This window comes from Phascolarctos cinereus, unplaced genomic scaffold (genome assembly GCF_003287225.1).
Source record: "Phascolarctos cinereus isolate Bilbo 61053 unplaced genomic scaffold, phaCin_HiC Scaffold_5;HRSCAF=322, whole genome shotgun sequence".
NCBI classification, from domain to species: Eukaryota; Metazoa; Chordata; class Mammalia; order Diprotodontia; family Phascolarctidae; genus Phascolarctos; species Phascolarctos cinereus.
In genome coordinates, this window is record NW_027555958.1 from 50,177,616 (window position 1) to 50,199,738 (window position 22,123).

Here is a 22,123-nt window from a genome sequence, read left to right on the forward strand (position 1 = left end):
GTTAAACAAAGGACTTGATATCCAATGCTGGAGCTAATTGAATGAGTAGATCTACACTTTAGGAAAATCACTTTGGCAGATGATTTGAGGATGGATTAGAGTGGGGAGAGACTTGACACAAAAAAACCCAATTAGGAGATGACTGCAATAGTCCAGGCAAGAGGTGTGGTGAAGGCCTGAGCTAGTGCAGCAACTGTATGAGCGGAGAAAGAGACATAAACAAGAGATGTTGAGAACACAGAAGTGGCAAGATTTGGCAATGGATTACACGGGTGAGTGGAAGAGAGCCCAGGAATAAAGCATGACACCAAGGTTGGGCACCTGGTGACGAGGAGAAAAGGGTACTCCATCAATAATAAGGAAGTTCAGAAGAGAGAAGGGTTTGTGGAAAAATAACGAATTCTCTTTGGGATGCATTGAGATGTCTACAAAATATTTAGCCAGGAAAAAACAATTAGGGCTAGATATATAGATCTAGAAATCAATTTCACAGAGATGATGTATCAACCCACTGGAACTAATGAGATTACCAAGTGAGATGGTTACTGGGGAAAAAAAAGAAGAGGGCCTAGAATAGATTCTTGAGGGACACCTATGGTTAGTGTGACATGGATGAAAATCCAACAAAGAAAGAATGGTTAGAAAGAGAGGAGGAAAACCAAGATGCAGAAGCGTCAAGAAAATCTAAATGAAAGTGTATCCAGGAAGAGATCAGCAGTGTCAGATTCCAAAGAGAGGATAAGAAGGATGAAGATTGAGAAAAGGATGATTGCTTTCAAACTTGAGACATCATTGGTAACTTTGGAAGGGGAGTTTTCATTGAATGATGAAGTCTGAAGCCAAGGGTTTAGAAGTGAGTAAGGGGGAGCAAGTGGAGACACTTAGTACAGATAAATTTTTCAAGGAGCTCAGCCAAGGAGAGGAGAGATATATGGTGAGGATAGTCATATCAAACAAGGGTTGTTGAGTTGCTTTTTTTTTAAGGATGAGGGAGACATAGACTTGTTGGTGTATAGAAGGGAAAGAGCCTGTACATATGAAAAGACTGAAGGATAGAGACACAATGGGGTGATATCTGGGGCAATTTTGCTGGCTCTATCATCAGAGGTACACGTGGAGAGTCTGGCCTTGTTAAGGAGAAGGGCTGCCTATTCATCCAATATAAGAGTAAAGGAGGAGACAGTAGTAGGGGGAAGATGCATGAATGATGTATGTTTATCTTTTCCAGTTTTGTCCTACCTGCACGTTTGATGCACGTGTCATCTATTACTACATCCAAGTTATTGATAAAAATCTGAAAAAGTACAGGGCACCGAGCATAGATCACTCAGGCATTTTACTTCAGATTTTCTTCCAAGTTGCCATAGAATCATTCATCACTACTCTTCTGAGTCCAGCCATCCAACTAACTCCAAATCTATTTGATTATAACACTGTCTAGTCTACATCTGCCCATCTTTTCCACATGAATAGCATGAGATACTTTATCAAACACATTACTGAATCACTAATTATTAGAAAAATACAAATCAAAGTAACTCTGAGGTTTCACCTCTGAGGGAGGCAGGCAACAAGTAACCATGAAGTACACTGTGTACCAGGTACTGCATTAAGCACTGGGGATATGAAAACAAGCCAAAAAGAGAAACAGCCTTGCCCTCAAGGAGCTTACATTCTAATGGAGGAAGACCACACACAAAAGGGAGCTGGAAAGCGGTGGGAGAGGATGAAGGTACCTATTAGCCATACGGTATTGCTTATGTCTGGAAAGTCTTAAGCATATCCAACAGAGGAACAGTCAGCAAGCCTGGGCCCCTCCCCAAAGGGAGGGTCTGAGACGAACTTACTAATGGGAGAAGGTGGAACAGTATCTGCTACGTAGGCTGAAACTAGTTTTCCTTAAAATGTACTGAAATAATCCTCAAGACTTAATTGAATCAGGAGACGAAGTCTCCAGCTGTTAACATAGCTCCCTGGTGGCCTGCGGACAAGAGGCAGCCAGAGAATGGGCAAGAATTGCTCTTGAGAACACTTGACTGGTATGGCAGCATGGTCAACACAGATGCAGGGAGAATGTGCTCTGCTCAATTAATGCATGGCTAAATAAACTTCCTTTTATTCTGTTAGATGGTCTAGGAGTGTTTCATTTCAATTCTAAACCAGAATTTGGGCCACATTGGCCCAAGTGAAGCCCAGTCTATACTTAGAGACAGAGCGTTGTATCAGAATGGCCTCATGGAAGCTGGGGAAGGTCAGTGAAGAGAAAGGTGAGACCCACATAGTCCCCAAGCTTTTGGCCTTGCTTCTATCCGTACTAGCCATTTTCTCTACAGCAGCTCCCATTCCAAGGTTGGAATTAGCAAATATCCAACCCGCAGGCATTCAGCAACTCAAGACAAATGTGAATGGGATTTTCATCTTTGAGAACTAAGTCCTAAAGATGCTTTAGCTGCCTTCTTTGGAACCTTCATTTTGAGGAAGAGCCCAGACTGACCATGTTCCACTCTTGCTCTCCAAACTCTACCCACGCCACCATAAGGGTGCATCTTCCTCCTCCTCCTCCCCTTTTATGTGTTGTCTTCCTCCATTAGAATGGAGGCTCCTCAGTGGCACAGACTCTTTGTTTTTCCTTGTATTTGTATCCCCAACACTTAACGCAGTGCCTGGCAAATAGCAAGCATTTCAATAAATGCTTGTGGACTTGACTAAAGATGATAAATGCTATAAACTTTTTTTGCTAAATTTGTATAATTTTCATATTTGGAAATTATAGTACTCTATCAGAGAAATTTTGGACCCTGAGGCAAAGTTCCAGCTGTTCTGTCCTAGATACAGCTGTGGTCCAGGCATGACTAAGCTACTGATAGTGGGGCAGAGGGGAGAGGGGGAAGAGACATATGCTAATATGCCATATGAATCATATAAACTAATACTACAGAAGTCCAGAAGAAGAAGAGTTCAAAGCATAATAACTATCTAACACGTAACCTTCCTATGTTACGTTTGCATTCTAACCCCAAGGAGTAACTAATGTTGGGATTTCAGGTTGGAGACTAGTGGGGTAGATTTTTGATCACAGAGAGAGGCCCATCCCAACAGTCTTCAAATTACATCTCACAGCTATATATTCCATATGCAGGCAAAAGCACCCCTGTGCCCCAGGATTAAATACCTACAAAATAAAAAATCTGCCAAGTAAATAATCCACATGAAGATAACTAAGAGTTGGCTATATGAGATATTTGAAAATGTTGAGCTTTAGTTTAAGGTTTTTCTTTGCTATGATTTCTTGGGTGTTTACAGAGCTCACTCTGCCAGTGTCTTAGAGCAGACCACAATATTAGGACTGGTTGATAGAGTTATTCTTGGTGATTGCATTATCAGATCACACCCACACTCTGCCTTTCAGAAGGCAGTAGACCACTATGGGATTTGAAGTCTCTTTTACTTAAGTTGACCAGATTCTGCCCTCTGGGTAAGCAGGCCTGAGGATAGGGTCAGTGAGTAAAATAGTGGGATTAGGGGGCAGACAGGACAGGACAGTATCAAATGAGGAGAAAGTTTCTCACAGTTGTCTAATTCTAACCCATCCAAAACCACGACCCATCTTTTCTCTCCCTGTCTCCATCCACAATGTATCTTAGCTTGTCAGAAGTGAAGAGTGTGTCAAGATCAAGAGAAGGAGAGAGTGGGATCCTGGTCAAGTGAGAGGCTGAAACCTTCCTTACAGAATACTTTCAGAATTGAATTTCAGGGCCTGTTTAAGTTAATGTGTGTGTATGTACATACACCCCCCCTATATATATATATATATATATATATATATATATATATATATATATACACACATATACAATATATATGGAGATACATACATATGTGTATATGTGTATATATATATATATATGCACATATACAATATATATGGAGATACATACATATGTGTATATGTGTATATATATGCACATATATGTATGCATACAAATGTACACATACGCATATATGTGGAGGGGTGCTCATTATTCATGGACTCCATATTTGTGAATTTGCCTACTTAATAAAATTTATCTGTAACCCAAAAATGCATACTCGTGATATTTTCATAGTCATTTGTGGATATGTGTAGAGCAGTAAAAAATTGAAGTCTCTCATTGCAAATGTGCCCAGCTGGGTAGAACAAGGTGACACGCTCTTCCTTCTTTTATCAGCTCTCACACCGCAAACAGTGTCCTTTTCTCAGTATATTTAGTGCCACATTATGTTGTTCTATTTGTATTATCTTTGTGCTTTTTGTTGGAGATTTCTCTATTTAAAATGGCCCCAGTAATGCAACATGATGGATTGAGGAGAAGGCTGCCAACTATGAGTCTCTCTTCTAATAATCCAAGCATGATATGATGAGGGTCTGGACTGGAAGGGGTGGGGGAAGCTGGAAGTGGTGAGAAAGGGAGACTCTGAGGGACATTTTTTTTTGGTGAGGCAATTGGGGTTAAGTGACTTGTCCAGAGTCACACAGCTAGTGAGTGTTATATATCTGACTCTGCATTTGAACTCAGATCCTCCTGACTCCTGAGCGCCACCTAGCTGCCCCTGAGGAACATTTTAAAAGGAGAAATGATAGGACTTAGCGACTGATGAGATAAAGTATATGAGAAATAAGAATGACTCAAACCTGATGCCCAAGTTTTGAACCTAGATAATTGGGAAATTGATGGTGCTACTGAAGAGACAAGCTAGAAGGGGAAGTTGGTCCAGGGGGAAAGGCAATGAATTTGGTTTTAAACATGTAGAATTTGAAGTGATATGGGCATTTCCCAGTTAAAGTGCTAGTAGGAATTTGAAAAATCGGGACTGGAGTTCAGGTGAAAAAAAAAAAGATTATAGATATAGATTTGGGAGTTACCATCTGAAAGTTGGTTAAATGCATAAAAATAAGTGAGCTCTCTAAGGTAGATAGAGAAAAGCAGAAAGTAAAACTTAAGAAATTCCTTAGATGGGAGACAGGACGAAAAAGAAAACAGCTGGAAAAACACTTTCACATCATCCCAATAACCTGTGTGGTAAGTGGGGAAAGTCTTATTATCTCTATCTTACTAAGGAGAAAATTGAAGCAGAGAGAGAGATTAAGTAACTTGCCTGAGGTCACAATGTTTAATTAGGGGCAGGAGCAGACTCCCTGACCTTTTACTCGGAAAGCCCCCAATTATGTTTCCTTTTGTTCACAGGAAGAAGGGAAGGGAAGGGAAGAGAATAAGCTTTTATTTAGTGCTTACTATGGGCCAGGCTCTGTGCTAAGTGCTTTAGAAAGAAGTGCATTTCTGACTGCTTGGGAGAACAAGCTCAGAACTCCGTAGACAAAGAGGGGTTTTCTGGGAAACAGCTCTTAGAGCAACACCTCAGTCTCAAAGGGAAGGCTGTCAAAGCTGGGAAGCCGTTTATAGCTATATCACAGCAAGATTTGCCAGTGAGACAAGTCTGAACTCTGGACCTTGAACCAAAAATTTCAGAGAGGGTTACCTTCCTCAGTCCCTGGACTTTTCCTTATATACTAGCCATGTAACAATATTAGGTCTGATCCTGATTCAGTCTCTTAGTTTCTTCTCCTCTGAGAAAACAGGATGATGATGAGGATGATAACAATAATAATAATAGCAGCTAGAATTCATAGAGTGCTTTAAGTTTGCAAAAGTACTTTTAAAATATCATCTAATTTTATCCTCAGAACAACCCTAGGAGGTAAATCCTATATTACTAATACCCATTTTACAGATGAGTTAGCTAAGGCAGACAGAGGTCAAGCAATTTGGCCAGGATCACAAAGCTACTGTCTGAGAATTGAGATCTTCCTAACTCCAGGTCCAGCACTCTAACCCACTGTACCACCTAGCTGAGAGAGGAATCCATTCTGGGAATGGGGAAAGCATGAACAAAAACAGAGACAAGAATGGGAGGATGAGAACAAGTGGAGAAAAAGCAGTCCCTGAGCCCACCTCTCACCGGTGACCAGCAATAAATCCGGTGGTCTTTTCTTAACTCTTCTCTTCCCAGACCTTCCTCCATACTCTGCTCTGGCGTCAACAACACCACACTCTTCCTGGTTTTCATCCTCTTTCTCAAACTGCTCCTTTAAACACATTTTCTCCAGGCAAATGTCAGCGTCCCTTAATGTTGTTATCCCTCCATTCTCTCCTTACTGACACCCTAACCCTAATCTCCACACTCCACCACAAACTTAAAGTGAACTCACCTTCACTGATCTCTAGGACTATGTATTCCTTTTATTAATTATAGTTCAATTTGTATTATAAATCATCTATGTGTGGTTAATAACCTCTTAGAGACTATAATCTCTTTATGGGCAGGAACTTTATTTTATTTATATTACTATCTCCCCTAGCACCTAGCACTTAACATAGTCTTAATAAATACTCTGGTGAATGAAATACTCTCCTAGAAATGAAACACGGTCTTCCTCTTCATAATTCAAATGTTCCCTTTCTATCCATCTACAAACTCAACGTTTGGCATTGCTGACATTGCTGAAAAACAATGAAAAGGAATGACTTGGGCTTTCCTGTCTTTAACTCCACTGTCTACAACATCTTCAATTGGCTTATCCATTGTTTCCCCCCCCTCCCCCATTTCTCCCCTTGATGCTTACTGTCCGGGTCCCAAAGAGAGAAGTGGCATCATGGGGTCACTAGAAAGGTGAAACTATCAGGGCAAGGAATTGTCCAGGAGCTTCACACACACACCTTTGGCACCTCCTACACGGTCTCTCTCCTCCCTGAAACTTCACATGCCAGCTCTCAGCACCAGATCACATAGGGGCAGAGATTGTTCACTGACAGTTTCTTGTTATCATTACTGGCATCATCATTGCATCATCAACAACAGAGATTTGTGGAACCGATGCTACATGTAGGGTTACTACATGTTAGGCATAGGAGATAAAAAGAGGTCTAAGTTATAGTCCTAGCCCTTAAAGCGTTTACAATCTAGTTGGGAAAATAGAACACATTATTAATATTAATAATGATGATGATGATAGAACACACTATCACATGCTAAGTACCAAGTGGTACAGAAGAGAAAAGGCATTGATCATCAAAGAGGGTGAGGTGGTTAGGGAAGTCTTCATGGAGGAAGTGGGTCTAGAGACAGATTTTGAAGGAATGATAGGATTTAGAAATGCAGAGATGGGGAGAGGGGGAGGAGAAGGGAATGTCCAGTTAGAAGAACATTCCAGACATGTACATAACAGGTTTCAAAAAGCAATGAGCAGACTGGTTTAGTTGAAGTGCAAGGTTTGGAGAGCAGTAGGAAATAAGACTGAGGAAGTAGGTAAAAATCAGATTGTAGTGGATTCTGAACATTAAATAAGCTAAGGAGTATACATCTTACAAGCAATAAGAAGTCACTGAAGGTTTTTGAATGATGGCATGTTTACTTGTGCAAAAGGAATTTTTTTAAATCACATATAGGATAAATTGATCAGAAAAAAATCAGAAGCAGGGAAATGAGTTGGGAAGTTACTGCAAAAGGAGATATGATGTGATGAGAGAGTGAACAAGATTAGTGGCAGCAGGAAAGGAACAGATGAATGAAAGAGACCTGAAGAAGAAAGAAAGAAAAGACTTGCTAACTACATGCAGATGATGAGAGTCAAGAATGACTCCAAGGTTTCAGGAGCCTGAATGACTGGAAGAATGAAGGTACACTTTGGACAAACAGCTTGAGGTAAAAGACAGTGTTAGCTTTTAGACAGGCTCAGTTCTACAGGCGATGGAAGTCAGGAAGAAGCAGCATGGCGCAGTGGTAAAAATATACTACATTAGGAGTCAGAAGACCTTGGTTCAAAACCCTGTCTGACAAGATCTCCTGTCTACTTGTTGACCTCCTGGGCAAAGTAACATTACTCTTCTGTTCTCTTTCTTCATCTATAAAATGAGAAGATTGAACTAGATGACCTCTAAGGTCCCTTCCACTTCTAAATCCATGACTGTGTGATCTAGGTGAAGATGTCTGGCAGACAAGATGCCTGATTTAAGGACAAGGATAGATGTGGGAATTACCCGCATAGGAGTGATAGTGAAAACTGTGGCAATGAATGAAATCTCTCAGGGAAAGCATGCCTTGGAGGACACACACATTTAGGAGACAGGAAGAGGAAGTAGAAGTAGAAGAAAGCAGCATAGGAGAAAGAGAAGGTAAGAAGGAGACCAGGAGCAGGTAGTGATTCCCCCAGCCAGTGATGCCTCCCCTCCAAAATGAGACTGTGTTTATTTTGTACGTATTTTACGCTTTCATATGTGTGTGTGTGTGTGTGCGTGTGTGTGTGTGTGTGTGTGTATAGATATACATATGCATGTACACATTATCTCCCTCAATAAAATGTAGGCTCTTTGAGGGCAGGGACTATTTCATTTTTGTGTATGTATGCCCAGCTCTTGGCACAGCCTGACACATGATAGACATTTAATAAATGCTTTTTGATTAAATAATGGTATCTTGAAAGCTGAGAGAATAGAGAATTTCAAGGAGAGGAAATTGCTAATGAAGATGAATATTACAGATAAATTTAAAAAATGAGGACTGATAAAAGGTCACTATATTTGGTAATTAGGAGATTACTAGATATTTTGGAGAAAATACTTCAGTAGAGTATTAGGAAAAGCAGCCAGTGGATATTTAGGAAATGGAAGAATTAAACGCAGAGAAATCAGGTCACAGAATCATTGAGAATCATCTAATAACTAGATTCTAATTGAACTTCCTCACTTTACAGATGAGGAGCCAAAGATCTGAAGTGACTTCCCAAAGGCAGACTCCAAGACTCTTTCCACTCTGCTACTTTTGAATGTTTCAGAAAGAGAGAACATACCTGGAAGGCATAACAAAGTCAAGGAAAACTTTAAGGAATGGGAAAGCCCGAGCATATTTGTAGGTAGAATGGATAGAGAGGAACAGATTACGGAGAGAAAGAGATTGAAAAAGATGGTGGACAGAAGGGGATAATGGACTAAGGTCACAGGAGGACAGCAAAACATGGATGGGATCCAGAACACAGGCAGAAGGGTAACCTTTCTATGGGAGGAAAGGCCTCCTGAGATGCAAAGGATGGGGAACAGTCACAGATATTTTGAGACAGAGAGGTAAACAGTAGAGATTGTGTCTGATGACCTGGATTACTTTTAGTAAATTAAGATACAAGAAGCAACATAGAATGCTGGTTTCTGAGTAAGGAAGACCTGCATAAGTCTTGTATCTGACATTTAGTGGCTTGTGACCCTGGGCATGTCACTTAAACTCTGGGAGTCCTCTGGCAAATTACTAAGACTAATATTCAGAGAAGGTGCAGATCATTTCATTAGTAGATGAAGTACATATATGAAACTCACAATGCCTATGGACTTGCAGATTTTTTTAAAAAGGCAAGGAGTAGGATTATATTATAGGGTAATAGAGATAATTAGGAACTTAATGAGTTAAAATAGCTGCCGTGGGGAACATAGTAAGGATTTAAGTACATAATATGTGCAAAGTGCTAAGGACATTAAGGCAAAAATGAAACAAGATTGCCCTCAAGGAGCTTACATTCTAGTGGAAGAAAATAAGAAATAAAAAAAATTGTCAAGTAGCAATGAGGACCTGGTTGAAGTATAATAGCATGAAATTGTTTTAGACTCAGTCAGCATGGTTTCATAATTTTTTTTCTAGCAAATCAGAAATGCCCATGTTTAGAGTATGCAAACAAAAGGTGTAACCCAATGATTAGAATGGTAAGCCTAGTAAAAAGTCAGAAGAAGGGACAACTCATCCTGAGATGGATGCCTTGAGTCCAAACTAGATAGAAAAGAAAGCAAAGTCAGAAGGGAGTTGATGGACTGTGGAAACAGGGAAAAGAGTAAAGGGACCAGAAGTGGAGATGAAGATGAAGATAAGATTTAGAAGATATCAAGAATAGCACAATGGGAAAGTGAGCAAAGTGCTGATCACAAAATCAAAGGTATGGCTTTGCCAGTATAGGGCTGAAGTAGATTGAATTTTATCTTCTTTCATCTCCTCTCATCAATGCCTTCCAGGTAGACAGTACTGAATAAATATCCTATCTGTTAATCTCATCCCCCCAACTAAATAATGAGCTCAAGGAATTCTTGTCTTACACCTCTTTGCTACTTCCTGCTTAGATGTACCCCAGCCCACGAGGCACATAGTAGGTCCTCAATGAATATTTGTTGAGTCACAAAACTAAAGACTGTTGTACGGTGATGGTGGCATGGAATTATGAAATCACAGAAGGTCAGAGCTGGAAGGTACCTTAAGCGTCCACATGATCCAACCTCCAAATTTTAAAAATGAGGAAAGAGGCTCCATGGACATTGGGTGACTCGCCCAAGGTCACACACCAAGATTTAGGGGCAAAGGGTCCCCAGTGAGTGCCAGGTTGTTGGCCCCCTTTCCTATCAGACAGGTGGGGAGACCTATATGGGAACACAATGGGGAGAGTGAGGGTAAGAGATCTAGGGCAACAAGCTCCTAAAACCTGCAGAATCGAAAAAGACCTCTGTCCCTTCCAGTCCTCTGATTTTTCTAGCCCTGAGCAGGGGGATCGTATCACCAGAAAAAATGTGGGAGGGGAAAGAAGAGCATCAACTTCAGGGTGACAACACTCGCGTTTTCGAAAAGCACTAGAAGTGAGAAGGAAAAATAGTCTGGCTGAGAAGAAACTACATCTCCCAGAATCCCTTGGGGCTCCGGGGCTCACAGAATTTAATTGACATCACCAACAACCAATCCGAAGGTCAAGAGGCAGAACTTCCTGTTTCTATTGTTATCCTTCCCCAAGGTTTGATTTTTTAAAAGCTATTGGGAGAACTTTTCGGTTACCTCAGAGGTATAAGAGATAGTTGCCCGTAAAAGGGTGACTCCTGCTTGACCTCTAACCGGTACCACCCCCCTCATCCCGTCCTATCCCCTTAGTAAATCCTTCCTACGGAGGTCCACTTACCTACTTCCTCCACTTTAGTGCCGCCCTCTCCGTTAAGTGATTGGTGAAGACTGGAATGGTCCAATGGTGATTGGTAAAGATCAGTGTCACTCTGAATGGGGGCGTGGCGGGGTGCGTGAGGCAAGGGCCGCCTTTCCAGGATGGTGATTGGACTCATCTGAGGAAGAGGAGGAGGCGGCGGGGTTGGTTTTGGCGTTTTGGTGTAGAGAGAGGAAGAGGAGGAGAGAGGAGAAGGAGGCTGAACAAACTGAGCCTCGGGGTACAAGCGTCGGGCGCTGACTACTAGAGGGAAGGGGGCGGGGAGTGTGCTGGAGGTTGGCACGTGACAGGGAATGGGGTGGGGAGGGGAGGAGCGAGTTGGAGGGTGGCGCGTGCTCCTGGGGAGAAGGGCGCGTGCGTGTAGGAGGATCACGTTGAGGCTGGATCCTTGAGTGGCGGGGCGTAGCAGATGCCTGGGGAGGGGGCCTGGAGATGTAATGAGTCCCCCACTGCCCAGCTACTTAGTAGGTAGAATTGAAGCACAGTGAAAGGGCTTGGGGTGGAGGGAGGCTTCCCTGGGTCAGGTGGGTAATATCCAAATTGGTAAATTGCATGCTCCAGACGTCATCTCCAGGTGTTGGGGAATTGTTTTTTCTTTCCCCCTTATGTTTTTGCCCCTCTGTCTGTCTATTAGATGTGTGACTTGGAAGGCATTCCCCTATTGGGGTGATCCTAACCCCTCTGTTGCTTCATCGTAGGCACGTTTTGGAAAAACCTCGGGAAATGTCAGAAAGAGAGGCGGAGCAGGCGCCCCAGGGGGCTGGGATGCAGATCTCTAGCCCTCCTGCACTTGGAGGCCTAGGCAGGACTCGCTGTCCAATGTGCATGGAGCTTTTTAAAGTCCCCAGGATCTTGCCATGCTTGCACACGTTTTGCACGACCTGCCTAGAACAGTTGGAGCCCTTCTCTGTCCTGGTGTTGCGACCACTAGACCCAGGAAAAACCTCAGAGGGTGCAAGGCTCTGGGATAAGCAGCCCCAACAGCTGGAGCCACAGCTTAGCATCCTCTGTCCAGTCTGTGATACAGAGGTTGATCTGCCTCCTGGAGGAGTGAAGGCCTTAACCATGGACCACCTGGCTATAGATGAGGTGCTGCTACAAAATCTGCAGGAGGACACTCCAGGTGTGGTGTGTGATCTGTGCAGTGACAGGGAAGTGGAGAGCCGATGTCTCACCTGCAAGGTGAATCTCTGCCAGTTCTGCAGCCAGGCTCATAGGTAAAGAAGGGTTCGGCCCGTTTGTCCTGGGGCTAAGTGGAGGGGCACAGAGTCCTGGGGTAGAGATTCACTATGGAAAGGACACCTTTCTCTAATAGAGTGGAAGTAAACACTAATCTCTCTTGTGGACCCCAATTCAGTTCAGTGATCACTAAATACCGACTACATAGAAGACAACACTGTGTCAGACAAAAAAGAAAAATCCGTCAAAATTTGTCATTTTGTAGACTGAGGAAACTGAAATCCAGAGAGGGGAAATGACTTGCTTAAGACCACACAGGTAATAAGTAGTAGGCCCGGGACCAGAATGCAGGACTATTAAAACACTGCACTATGCTCAGAGAGGTTCTGAGGGCCTCTCAGCATTTACGTTAAAAGAAGGCCACTTGGTCAGAAGTTGTGCCGGGCATTGGAAGGCTTGTTGCTCGTTGAGGTAGGCCACTGTGTGCTGGCAACAAGTGCAGGGTTGCTTCTGGATGTCTTAGTATTTGGTGGGCAAACCAACTCCTAGATATTTCTGTGCCCCCGAGGGGACACCCTTCCCCCCCCCCCACCACCCACACAGTGTTGTTGAGTCATTTCAGTCACATCCAATTCTTCACGACCCCATTTGGGGTTTTCTTGGCAACAGTACTGGAGTGGTTTGCTGTTTCCTTCTCCAGCTCATTTTACAGATGAGGAGAGTGAGGCAAACAGGGATAAGTGACTTGTCCAGGGTCACACAGCTAGCGAGTGCCTGAGTTCATATTTGAACTCAGGTCTTCCTGCCCCTGGGTCTGGTGCTCTTTCCACTGTGCCATGCAGCTGCTCACAGTGGTTATACGGCTACCCAAGGTGCTTGTCCGTGATTTTTTTTCTTAGTAGGGCCATCAGAGGAATAGTATTTCTTCTTGTTTTTTAATCTGCAGTTGTGAGATGATCCTTAATAGTCTCTGTCAAATAGGCAGCTGACAGCAGGTCCCACTGGGGTGACTTTCCACAAGCTCCTCCCTCCCCCCTTCTAGCACAGGATCAGGCTTGTTTTACCTTAAATGGATTCCCAGATGCTGATGGTTTTGTTTATTTAGGATGGGTCACTGAGCTGGACCTTTTTCATCAGGAAGCCGAAAGAAGACAGCTTGTGTCAAAGATGCCACTGACTACTGGGGGCTGTCCTTGTATTCTTCTGATGTCCATTTTAAGTGTTTGGAAGTAGTGGAGCTCTCTGAGTTAGGAGCAGCCAGACATCAGGGGTGGCTGCAGAACAGGGAAAACTTTCATGGCTGATTTGGGGGAGTAGCTGCTATCTGGAGAAAATGCCCTTCCAAAGCCTTATACCTGAACTTTATCTGGACTGATTCCGCACAAGCTACTCTATAATTCAGTTCCCTTGCAGGGTCACTGCTGAGTCATTTATTTAGTGGATTTTCCATGTCCTAGTGTAGAGTTTCACTGGAGAGCTCCTCTCCTGTTTGCCAAAGGGTAAATCATTCTGCAGGCTCTTGTTTCAGTTTGTTCAGATATAGGCAGAGGGGTACAATTCCCTTTTTAATTTGCTGTGAACTTTCGGAATTTACTACCCTTTTGTGTCTTAAGGTGGCTTTTTTCTTAGATGCTCAGAGATTTGGGGGGTCAGGTCCTACAGCTGAAATTGCCTAGATTTTAGCATTCTAAGAAAACCATGGACCTAATTTAGAACTTGTCTGTAAGCTGTGTTATGGAATCTCTGCTGGTTGTCAATGGAGTTTTAATGGCTTTTGATTAATAGTAGTGGCAGGGAGACATATTTAAGCATATTGGAAGGAAACGTTTCCTAATCAGTATCTGAGAATGGAATGGGGCCATCTTGGAAGGTAATGGGTTCCCTTTCCAGAAGATTTTCAAATAAAGGCTGGATGACTACTTGTCAGCTATATGGTAGAAGGGGTTCCTAATCAGGTATTGATTAGACTAGATAGCTTCTGAGGTGCCTTCTGCCTCCGAGATTCTGTGGTCACTATTTCTGTGGCACTTGGTATATTCATTCATTTAGTAAACTACCTTGCGTCCTTTTTTTTACCGGCTGCTCCTACACGCTTATGTCTGATCACAAGTCGGTACAGTGATTTTATTTTTTCATAGAATCAGAAACCTTGAATAATTTGACCCAAAGAAATGGCAGAAGCGGGCTTAGAACCTATAACCCCCTACATTGCATAGCCACCATGCATTCTGCTGAGTCATAATCTCCATCTAATCTTGTCCCTGTCTGTTTAACCTAGGAGGCAAAAAAAAACTACTTCCCACTCTGTCATGCCCATGAAGGACCCAAAAGGATATAGCCAGATTAAGAGGCCAATTATGTGTTCCATCCACCGTGCCAAGGAGCTGAACCTATTCTGTGAGCAGTGTGACCAGCCAGTGTGCCGGGACTGTGTGCTAGGTGACCATAGGGAGCACACCTATGACTTGATAAACAACGTTATCCACAAGCATGGGAACTCCATGTGGGAGCTCCTTCACAGCACCCAGCCCCACATGGACACCTTAGAAAGAGCGCTGGCCCAGATCGAGGGTATGGGCAGTGCCCTCCGGAGCCGCATGGATGCGCTGTCCGCCGACGTCCAGGAATTTTGTGATGGCTACATCACGGCTATCAGAGAACACCGCGATCAGTTGCTGAAGCAATTGGAAGACCTCCGGATCCAGAAGGAGAACTCTCTGCACCTCCAGAAGCTCCAGGTGGAGCAGCTGCTGGCAGACCTGAGGACCGGAGTCGAGTTCACCGAACGCCTGCTGAGTAATGGCTCCGACCTGGAGATCCTTATCACCAAGGGGGTTGTGGCGAGCAGGCTGAAGAAACTCAAGAAAGCCGACTACAATGTTGGCCCCGGGGAGGACGACGGCATCTGTTTCTCCCCACAGGAGAAGGCTGGCCAGTGTGGTGGCTATGAAGTGTTTGGGGCCATTCTCACGAAAGGGGTTGATCCGGCCAAGTGCCTTCTCCAAGGGGAAGGTAGGGAAGCATTTCTTATTCATCTCATGTCTTTGGGGATGGACTCTTCTTATCCTGCAGGTCATGGCCCAGTACTCACCTTGAGAGCATTTCCCTTCTGGTCAGTTTACTGAGGCACAGGGGATCCCATTTGAGAAACTGGACACCTACATCCTTCTTATCTCGTTACCATGGGAGTCAGAGGGAGACATTTTATAGACCTTCTTTAAAAGGTCATGAGGCGTAAATTTTTTCACTTGAGGAAAGTAACAGTTGCCCAGCTACTCAGAGACTGTGCCTTATTTCTCTAAAATGGACAGGTATGAGAGGCAGAGGAGGTGACCGCAGTGCCTCAGCAGTCATGCTGTACCTTGTAGTGCCCACATGTTACATGTTAGAGCAGGCTCCCAGCGGAAGCAGGGGAGACAAGGAGAGAAAGGGGGAATTCTGGAAATTCCATTTGGAATAACAGAATCCTTTTTCCTGGATTCTGTCCTTAAAGTCAGGTTGGGCTAGAGCTAGAAGGAGCCTTGTCATTTTCCAGATGAAGACGGTGAAGCCCAAGAGTGGTGACTTGATTTGTCCAAGATCACAACTAGTTAGGGACAGAATTGGGAATAAAAATTCAATCTCCTGTATGTTTGAAAACTTCTGTTTTACAACTCAATCATGTCCCTGAGTCATCCTTTTTTTAGGAAAATCTCTTCCATAGGATACTGGAAACATTTGGGGTCACCCAGCAGCCTGTGGGGTAGCCCAAGCCAATCCCTATCTGCGGTTAGCAGGCCAGCAGTAACATTTAGGGTGATCCATAGGGGATCCCCCAGGGGAAAGCTGATTTGGGCCATATTCCTCTGGGATTTTCTCCAGTGACCAGAATCCCAGGAGGGAGAGGGCTGGGACCAGAGAACTGTGCTCTTGTGCAGTCTAAGTAAGGAACCAGGCTGCTGGCGCTTCCTTGCAGTTTGTGTTACACAGGGTGCCCAGTTCCTTCTGAGGACTACAGCTTCCAGAAGGATTCCTTCCTTCTTGTTCAGTGAGCCACCCTTTTCTTCTATGATTTAGGCATAATTTAGATGCTATGTCTTCCTCCTCCTTTTCTACACAAATGGAATTTTGATTCCAAATTCACTTTGTTTTTCCCATGGCCTAAATCTCCTCTCTATCCCAAGACAGACCCCGAATGAGAACAATAATGATTAAGGTAAGGAGTCAGAAAGGAGCCTTTTCTCAATTCTTCTGTTCCTATTACACTTTAGCCCTTCCGGAAGGGAAGCACATTAATTTGGGGCGCGCTGGTCCTTTGATTTCTTGGGGTCTCAATTTCTTCTTCTATTAAAGTGCTGCACTAAGCGATCTTTAGGTGATTCCTTACGGCTCTCTTATTTTACCAATAATCCCATAAAAGGACAACAGCGGCCAGATCCAAATGCTGAGTGGTCTGGTCTGTTTTGCAGTTGGCAGTGGTGGGTCCTGGGGCCACGTGAGTTTGGATTGAAACTGTAGCTGCCTCAGAAAGCTCATAATTGCCCTTAGGGTTCATTTGCTGACTCTGGGTATGGCTCCGGTTCAGGATTCCTATGGGGTCACCGGGTGACCGGTCTTTCTAGAGGATGCCTGGAGGTTCTCATTGTCCAAAATCTCTGGTTCAGTCTTGGGAGTGGGCTTGAGGTATCTTCTAGGGCACATGGCCTAAAACCAGCTGCTGCATGACAAGTAACTAGGGGTACTGCTTTCTCTGGCAGTTACTCAGTGACAGGGTAGAAAGAATGGCCGTAGAGCAGGCTGAGAAGGCAGGATGAGGCAAAGGTAAATTATTTTTTTTTCTCTAAAGGCTGTAGAGTAAACTGCTGCCTACTAAAGTACTTTCAGTCCTTTAAATTTGTTCTTTTGCAGTAATTATTTACTTAATGCTTGCTTCTTCAGACATCCACAAAGCTTGGGAGAAGCAGCAAGTCACTTTCACCCTGCTCTGCAGAGATATTTTGGGAGAGCACATGGACAGAGGAGGAGAGCACATCCGAGTGAGCGTCAGCCATAAAAATAAGAAGGACTGGTTGGTATCCGACGGCTAAGTTTCACGGGTAACACACACCTAGAACTGAAAACTCCAGACTCCCAATATTTGGGGATACAGGTGCAGTGACCATCGTCATATAGGCAAAGCTGCCCTCAGGGGTGCTGTGGAAATTCCATTTGAAAGTGATGATTCCCATTGGCTACGCCTTTCCCTCTCAGGAGAATGTTGTCCAGGTGGGGGTGAGAGCGGGAGGTCATTCTTTATTGGTTACATCAGGTGTCACATGGTTCTTGTGACCATATGCAGTTTGCTCTCACAGGGGCACTTTCTGAGACCCATATGTCTCTAGACTTTAATCTGTGCTGGACTGATGAATATCTGCTTTGCTACATAATAATATTGAGAGCACATGGTTTGTGTGCCAGGAAAGGATGGAACAAAGAGGAAGAAAATTCAAATAGGAAGAATAGGATACAGTTATCAGGGATTAGAATCACAGAAGCAGTTTTGGAGATGAAAGGCATCTCAGCAGTAATTAACGCCCCTCCCTCTGCCTTTCTTTGAGATGATCCAGCGTGTTATATTGAAGAGTACTTGCTGTGGACTCAGTGGGCCTGGGTTCAGCTCCTACCTCTGATGTGGCTTCCCTGGAGCTTAGTTACTCCTTTGTAAAATTAGGGAGTTGATAGCTTTAGAAGTGGATGGCCTCCGAGGCCTTCTCTCTTACAGATGAGGAAATCAAGGACCAGAGAGAACTAATGTGTGTAAGATCATTAAGTGACTGGGAGTCAGAGATGAGATTCGAACACAGGTCCAGGATCCGATTTAAGGACCCGTTCTTCCATCCTATCGTGCTGTGTGGTGTAGCTGGCTGCTGAGGTCTCTTACAGCTCTAGCATCTGTGTCGGCTCCGGTTTATGCTGCTTGTTCAGGTGTGGAATTAACTGGAAGATGTGGTAACTCTCCAGTGACCTTCCTTGGCTTCCTGACAACAAGGAAGGCTTATATAGTGATTCCCTTGGCCTTTGGGGACCCCCGAGTGTAGTCAGTTTCTATAAATGATGCTCAGGCACGTGGGAATGAGTCTTTCTTGAACTCTTGTCCTCATTCAGTGTTCTTAAGACGATGGTCCAGGATAACAACAATGGGACTTACACCATTTCCTTTGTCCCTGAGGAGCCCGGCCCCTACACCGTGTGCGTCTGTGTCAGAGGGCAGCACGTCCAGGTGAGTGAGACAGCCACTGGCAGTTAGGCTGCCCTGATCACCTTCACCATCGTAGCCCCTTACCCCTGAGGACAGTCCTTTTCCCATCATACCCAGACCACCTCCTTCCTTTGTTGGCTGCCTTGGAGGTGTTGAAGTAGGATCTGTAACAGGATTGCCCTGGTGGTGAATAAAGGATGTGCCTTGGAGCACAGGGTGATGTGACTGATCACAAGAAGTCCCTGCACTCACCCTGTCTCTTCTTCGTTTAGTTCATTCTTTCTCAATCAGGATACCATGCATCAAGATGTCCATAACGGTGGAATGGTCCTCATTCCCCAAACTTGAGGCCTTCCAGCCTTACTGAAAGAGCAAGGAGGGTTGTGTCCACCCCACTTTGCCCACCTTGTATTTGTGTGGTTCCTTATTATTGGTTTGGGACAGAGATGTTCTGTCACAGATGTTGAGGTGGGAGTTGTCTGGTTTTTCTATCCATTACATCTAAGAACATGACATTTTAGATCTGAGCCTTAGAAAGTGGTAGTAAGCAGTCTACACAGTTGACTGGGATCCTCCTGGGCATTTAGCAGTGTTGGGCAGATAGGATGTAGAGATACTTGTAGTTTGATATAGGATTCACTTCAGGGATTGGAGTTAACTCATGCAGAAATTAAACTGTCACTGATAATCATTTCCCAAATGGAGAGCCTATCCTCTATCACAGTTATGGTTTTGTAGGGCTCGCCATACAAAATGATGGTGAAGAGAAAGTTCCGCCAGCACCAGGGCGTCTTTCATTGCTGCTCATTTTGTTCCAGTGGGGGCCAGAAGAGTGCCCGGTGTGCCTGTGGAGGAACCATGGCAGGTGAGGTGCCCCAGCACCCGAGCACGTGTGGCAGGACCCACGCTCCCCTTCCCTTGTCCTGCAGCCATTGGATCTGATGGCCAGCTGACTTAGTTGTGGGTCTGGAAGGAGACCCAGGATGTCCTTGTGCACATCGGTCTGAAGGGTTCTCTTAAGCTGTCTGAGAACTTCTAGTTATGCTGTGAGGCAGCTGATCCTGACTTTGGTGTGGACCCTAGAGGGCTGAGCCATGTCAGAGGGGAAAAATGATTCAGTTAGACTACCTGTGGTTCTGCATGTGGAAAGGAGACATGTGGGGTGAAGGTTTGTTCAGATTTCTTTGGCACAATGGTAGACCAGAAAGTAGATTTCAGAAGGTCCACCCCTCTCCTGCTCTCACTCCTTTCTCTCTACTTTTCCTTGTCTGTTATTCCCCTTTCAGCCAGGCTTCATTCAACTTGGTACAAGGGGAAAAGTGCTGCTTCTGCAGTCAGAGAACCTGGGTTCTGTTCCTGCCTCTGATTCTTCCTGTCCACGTGATCTTGGACAAGTCACTTTCCCTGGGCCTCAGACTATTCTGTAAAATGAGGGAGTTGGACTAGAAAGGCCCTGAGGTCTCAGCTACCTCCAGTGCTTGTCCTAGCTGCTGTATACTCCTGGCTATGTGCTGATTAAATAATATGATTAAAATAATAATTCACAATAACTAATTTAGGGCAGCTGGGTGGCACAGTGGAGGCAGGAGGATGTGAGTTCAAACCCAGCCGTATGACCCTAGGAAAGTCCTGCCTGACTTCCCCCAAAACAAACCACATTATCTTTCTCATCTACCGACTTATTTAAGATGAACGTTCTGGCCGATGTAGTTGTTGGTGGACAGATGTCAGCCTGTTGTTTGAAGATCAGGTGACAACGTCGACAAAGTACCGTGTCAATAATCTCTAGGTGCTTCGGCCAGCAGTTGTCGTTAGCAGTATCTCCACTGCAGTCACTGAGCCTGATGCCGTGCCATGGCCAAAGCTGGCTCCAGGGAGAGCTGCTCTGCAGGGCTTTCTTTCCAAAAGCTGCTGCTTGGTCTCCCCTCCACCAGACCTAGGCTGCTGCTGCTCAGTTAACAAGAAGCTTTCATTAAGCTTCAGTGTGTGCAAGGCACAGGGCTGAGGGCTGGAATAGAGAGAATGAAACCGTCCCTGTCCTCCAGGATCTCACCTTCTGTCAAGGAAAACCATCACGCAGAAGTGGATAGAAAATATGGACAGAGACTTGCCCTTGGGAAGCCTTGTTCTAATTCTCGCTCTCTTGTCTGTGCCGGGCAGGTGGGTACCAAGGTTGTGGACACGGACACAAAGGTCACCCGGGCCGCCGTCACTGGTCGTGCTGTGGGGCGACAGAGGAGAAGTCGGCCTGCTTGTGGAAGGTGGAAGCGGAGAGTTCCCAGAGAAGCCTGGTCAGGACAGTGGCACTCTGAGTTATCTGATGATGAAAAGGCCAAGTTTGCATGATTGTCACTTAGCAGGAAATCGCCAGGCCTTGTGGCAGAGCTGCTGATTGATTCTGAAGAAACCACTACAATAAATGTGCCTTATCTTACCATCTAGAACAGTGCATCTGTGTGTTCCTGAGGTGATGGCCCCCGAATGAAGCTTCGGACTAGGTGGTTTTGTGTCACTGTCACAGTGTCTCACGGCGTGTCCCTCATTACAAGGGAAAGGCCCCATGGATTCATAGCCTGGCATGTTATTACCACTACTGGCTAAAAGCCAAGGTGTGTTTCTTGCCGATGGCAGATCGACAGTATCATCTTCATCTACAAAGAGGCTGTGCTGCTAGATAATAATCACGAAAAAGGAAATTTTCCAATCTAAATAGAGCTTTCCTTTCCATAGCTACTACTTTCAGGCTAGTAGAGTTGTCGTTCAGTCATTTCAATTGTGTCACTCTTTGTGACCCCATTTGGGGTTTTCTTGGCAAAGATACTGGAAGTGTTTGCCATTTCCTTCTCCAGCTCATTTTATAGATGAGGAAATTGAGGCAAACAGGGTTAAGTGACTTGGCCAGAGTCACACAGCCAGGAAGTGTCTGAGGCCAGATTTGAACTCAGGAAGATGTGCTTTTCTGACTCCAGGCCCAGTGCTCTATGCACTATGGCGCCACCTAGCTGCTGCTACTGGCTAAAAATCAAGGTATGTTTCTTGCTGATGGTGAATTAATAGCATTATCTTAACCTACAAAGAGATTTTGCTTCTACATAATAATCATGAAAAAAAAAGGGTATTTTCTAATCTAAATAGAGTTCTCCTTTCCAGAGCTGGATATCTCAGGCTCCTACAGTTAGAGATATACATACCTTACGTTAAACTTGTAAGATCTCCTTTTGGTTAACTGGAGCAATAACTTGAATTTTATGTCTTTGTGGTAGTTTTCTGCTTTGAGGTTGAAAGAAGACTGGGTTGTAATTTAGCATTAAGCCTGTTTTGTACACTTTATCCTGGATGCCTTTTGGAATACATACAAACTAGATGTCTTGTGTGTACCTTATTTAGCAAAATACTACATAAAATAATCTGGCCTTTTCTCAAATGCTTGTCTTTCTGAGTTGTTTTCCAGTGTAACTGCAAGTAGCCTGGACTATTCTGATTGCCTCAAACATGAAGAGAATAGCTCCTGGTGAAGAAGCCTGGCTGGATTCATTCCCTTCCCCCACCCCACCCTGGGCTATTAATGAATCGAGTTCAGAACTTGAAAAACTGAAGGAGGGGAAATGTACCATCTGCTTCAGATCAGGGTGCATTGGAAATTGGGAAACACTGTTATTTGTTAAAACATCCTCATA

The 22,123-nt window shown here is 44.3% G+C and overlaps 1 protein-coding gene across 4 annotated transcripts; it reads left to right on the forward strand.

Moving 5' to 3' along the window:
* Positions 1-11,145: 11,145 nt before the first annotated feature.
* TRIM45 (tripartite motif containing 45) lies at positions 11,146-21,870 on the forward strand. Of its 4 annotated transcripts, none has more exons than XM_021002784.2 (7): positions 11,146-11,270; positions 11,749-12,267; positions 14,508-15,241; positions 17,147-17,276; positions 18,353-18,467; positions 19,185-19,311; positions 20,607-21,870. In XM_021002784.2, exons 2-7 carry the CDS (start codon positions 11,774-11,776, stop codon positions 20,756-20,758), a joined length of 1,752 nt encoding a protein of 583 aa, XP_020858443.1. In that variant the 5' UTR covers positions 11,146-11,270; positions 11,749-11,773; the 3' UTR covers positions 20,759-21,870. The 4 variants fall into 4 exon arrangements, with proteins under 4 accessions (XP_020858443.1, XP_020858432.1, XP_020858426.1 ...); XM_021002773.2 differs by lacking the exon at positions 11,146-11,270 and adding an exon at positions 11,381-11,518 and having other exon boundaries at positions 19,265-19,311; XM_021002767.2 differs by lacking the exon at positions 11,146-11,270 and adding an exon at positions 11,382-11,518.
* Positions 21,871-22,123: the final 253 nt, after the last annotated feature.

What these genes read in the sequence shown, in the direction of transcription:
- TRIM45 (XM_021002773.2), top strand. Translation starts at nt 11,460, where the DNA reads ATGCCTGGGGAGGGGGCCTGGAGATGTAATGAGTCCCCCACTGCCCAG. An exon ending in CATAAAAATAAGAAGGACTG is followed by an intron (nt 17,277 to 18,352) that starts GTTGGTATCCGA and finishes GTCCTCATTCAG; the next exon opens with TGTTCTTAAGACGATGGTCC. An exon ending in CTGTGGAGGAACCATGGCAG is followed by an intron (nt 19,312 to 20,606) that starts GTGAGGTGCCCC and finishes TGTGCCGGGCAG; the next exon opens with GTGGGTACCAAGGTTGTGGA.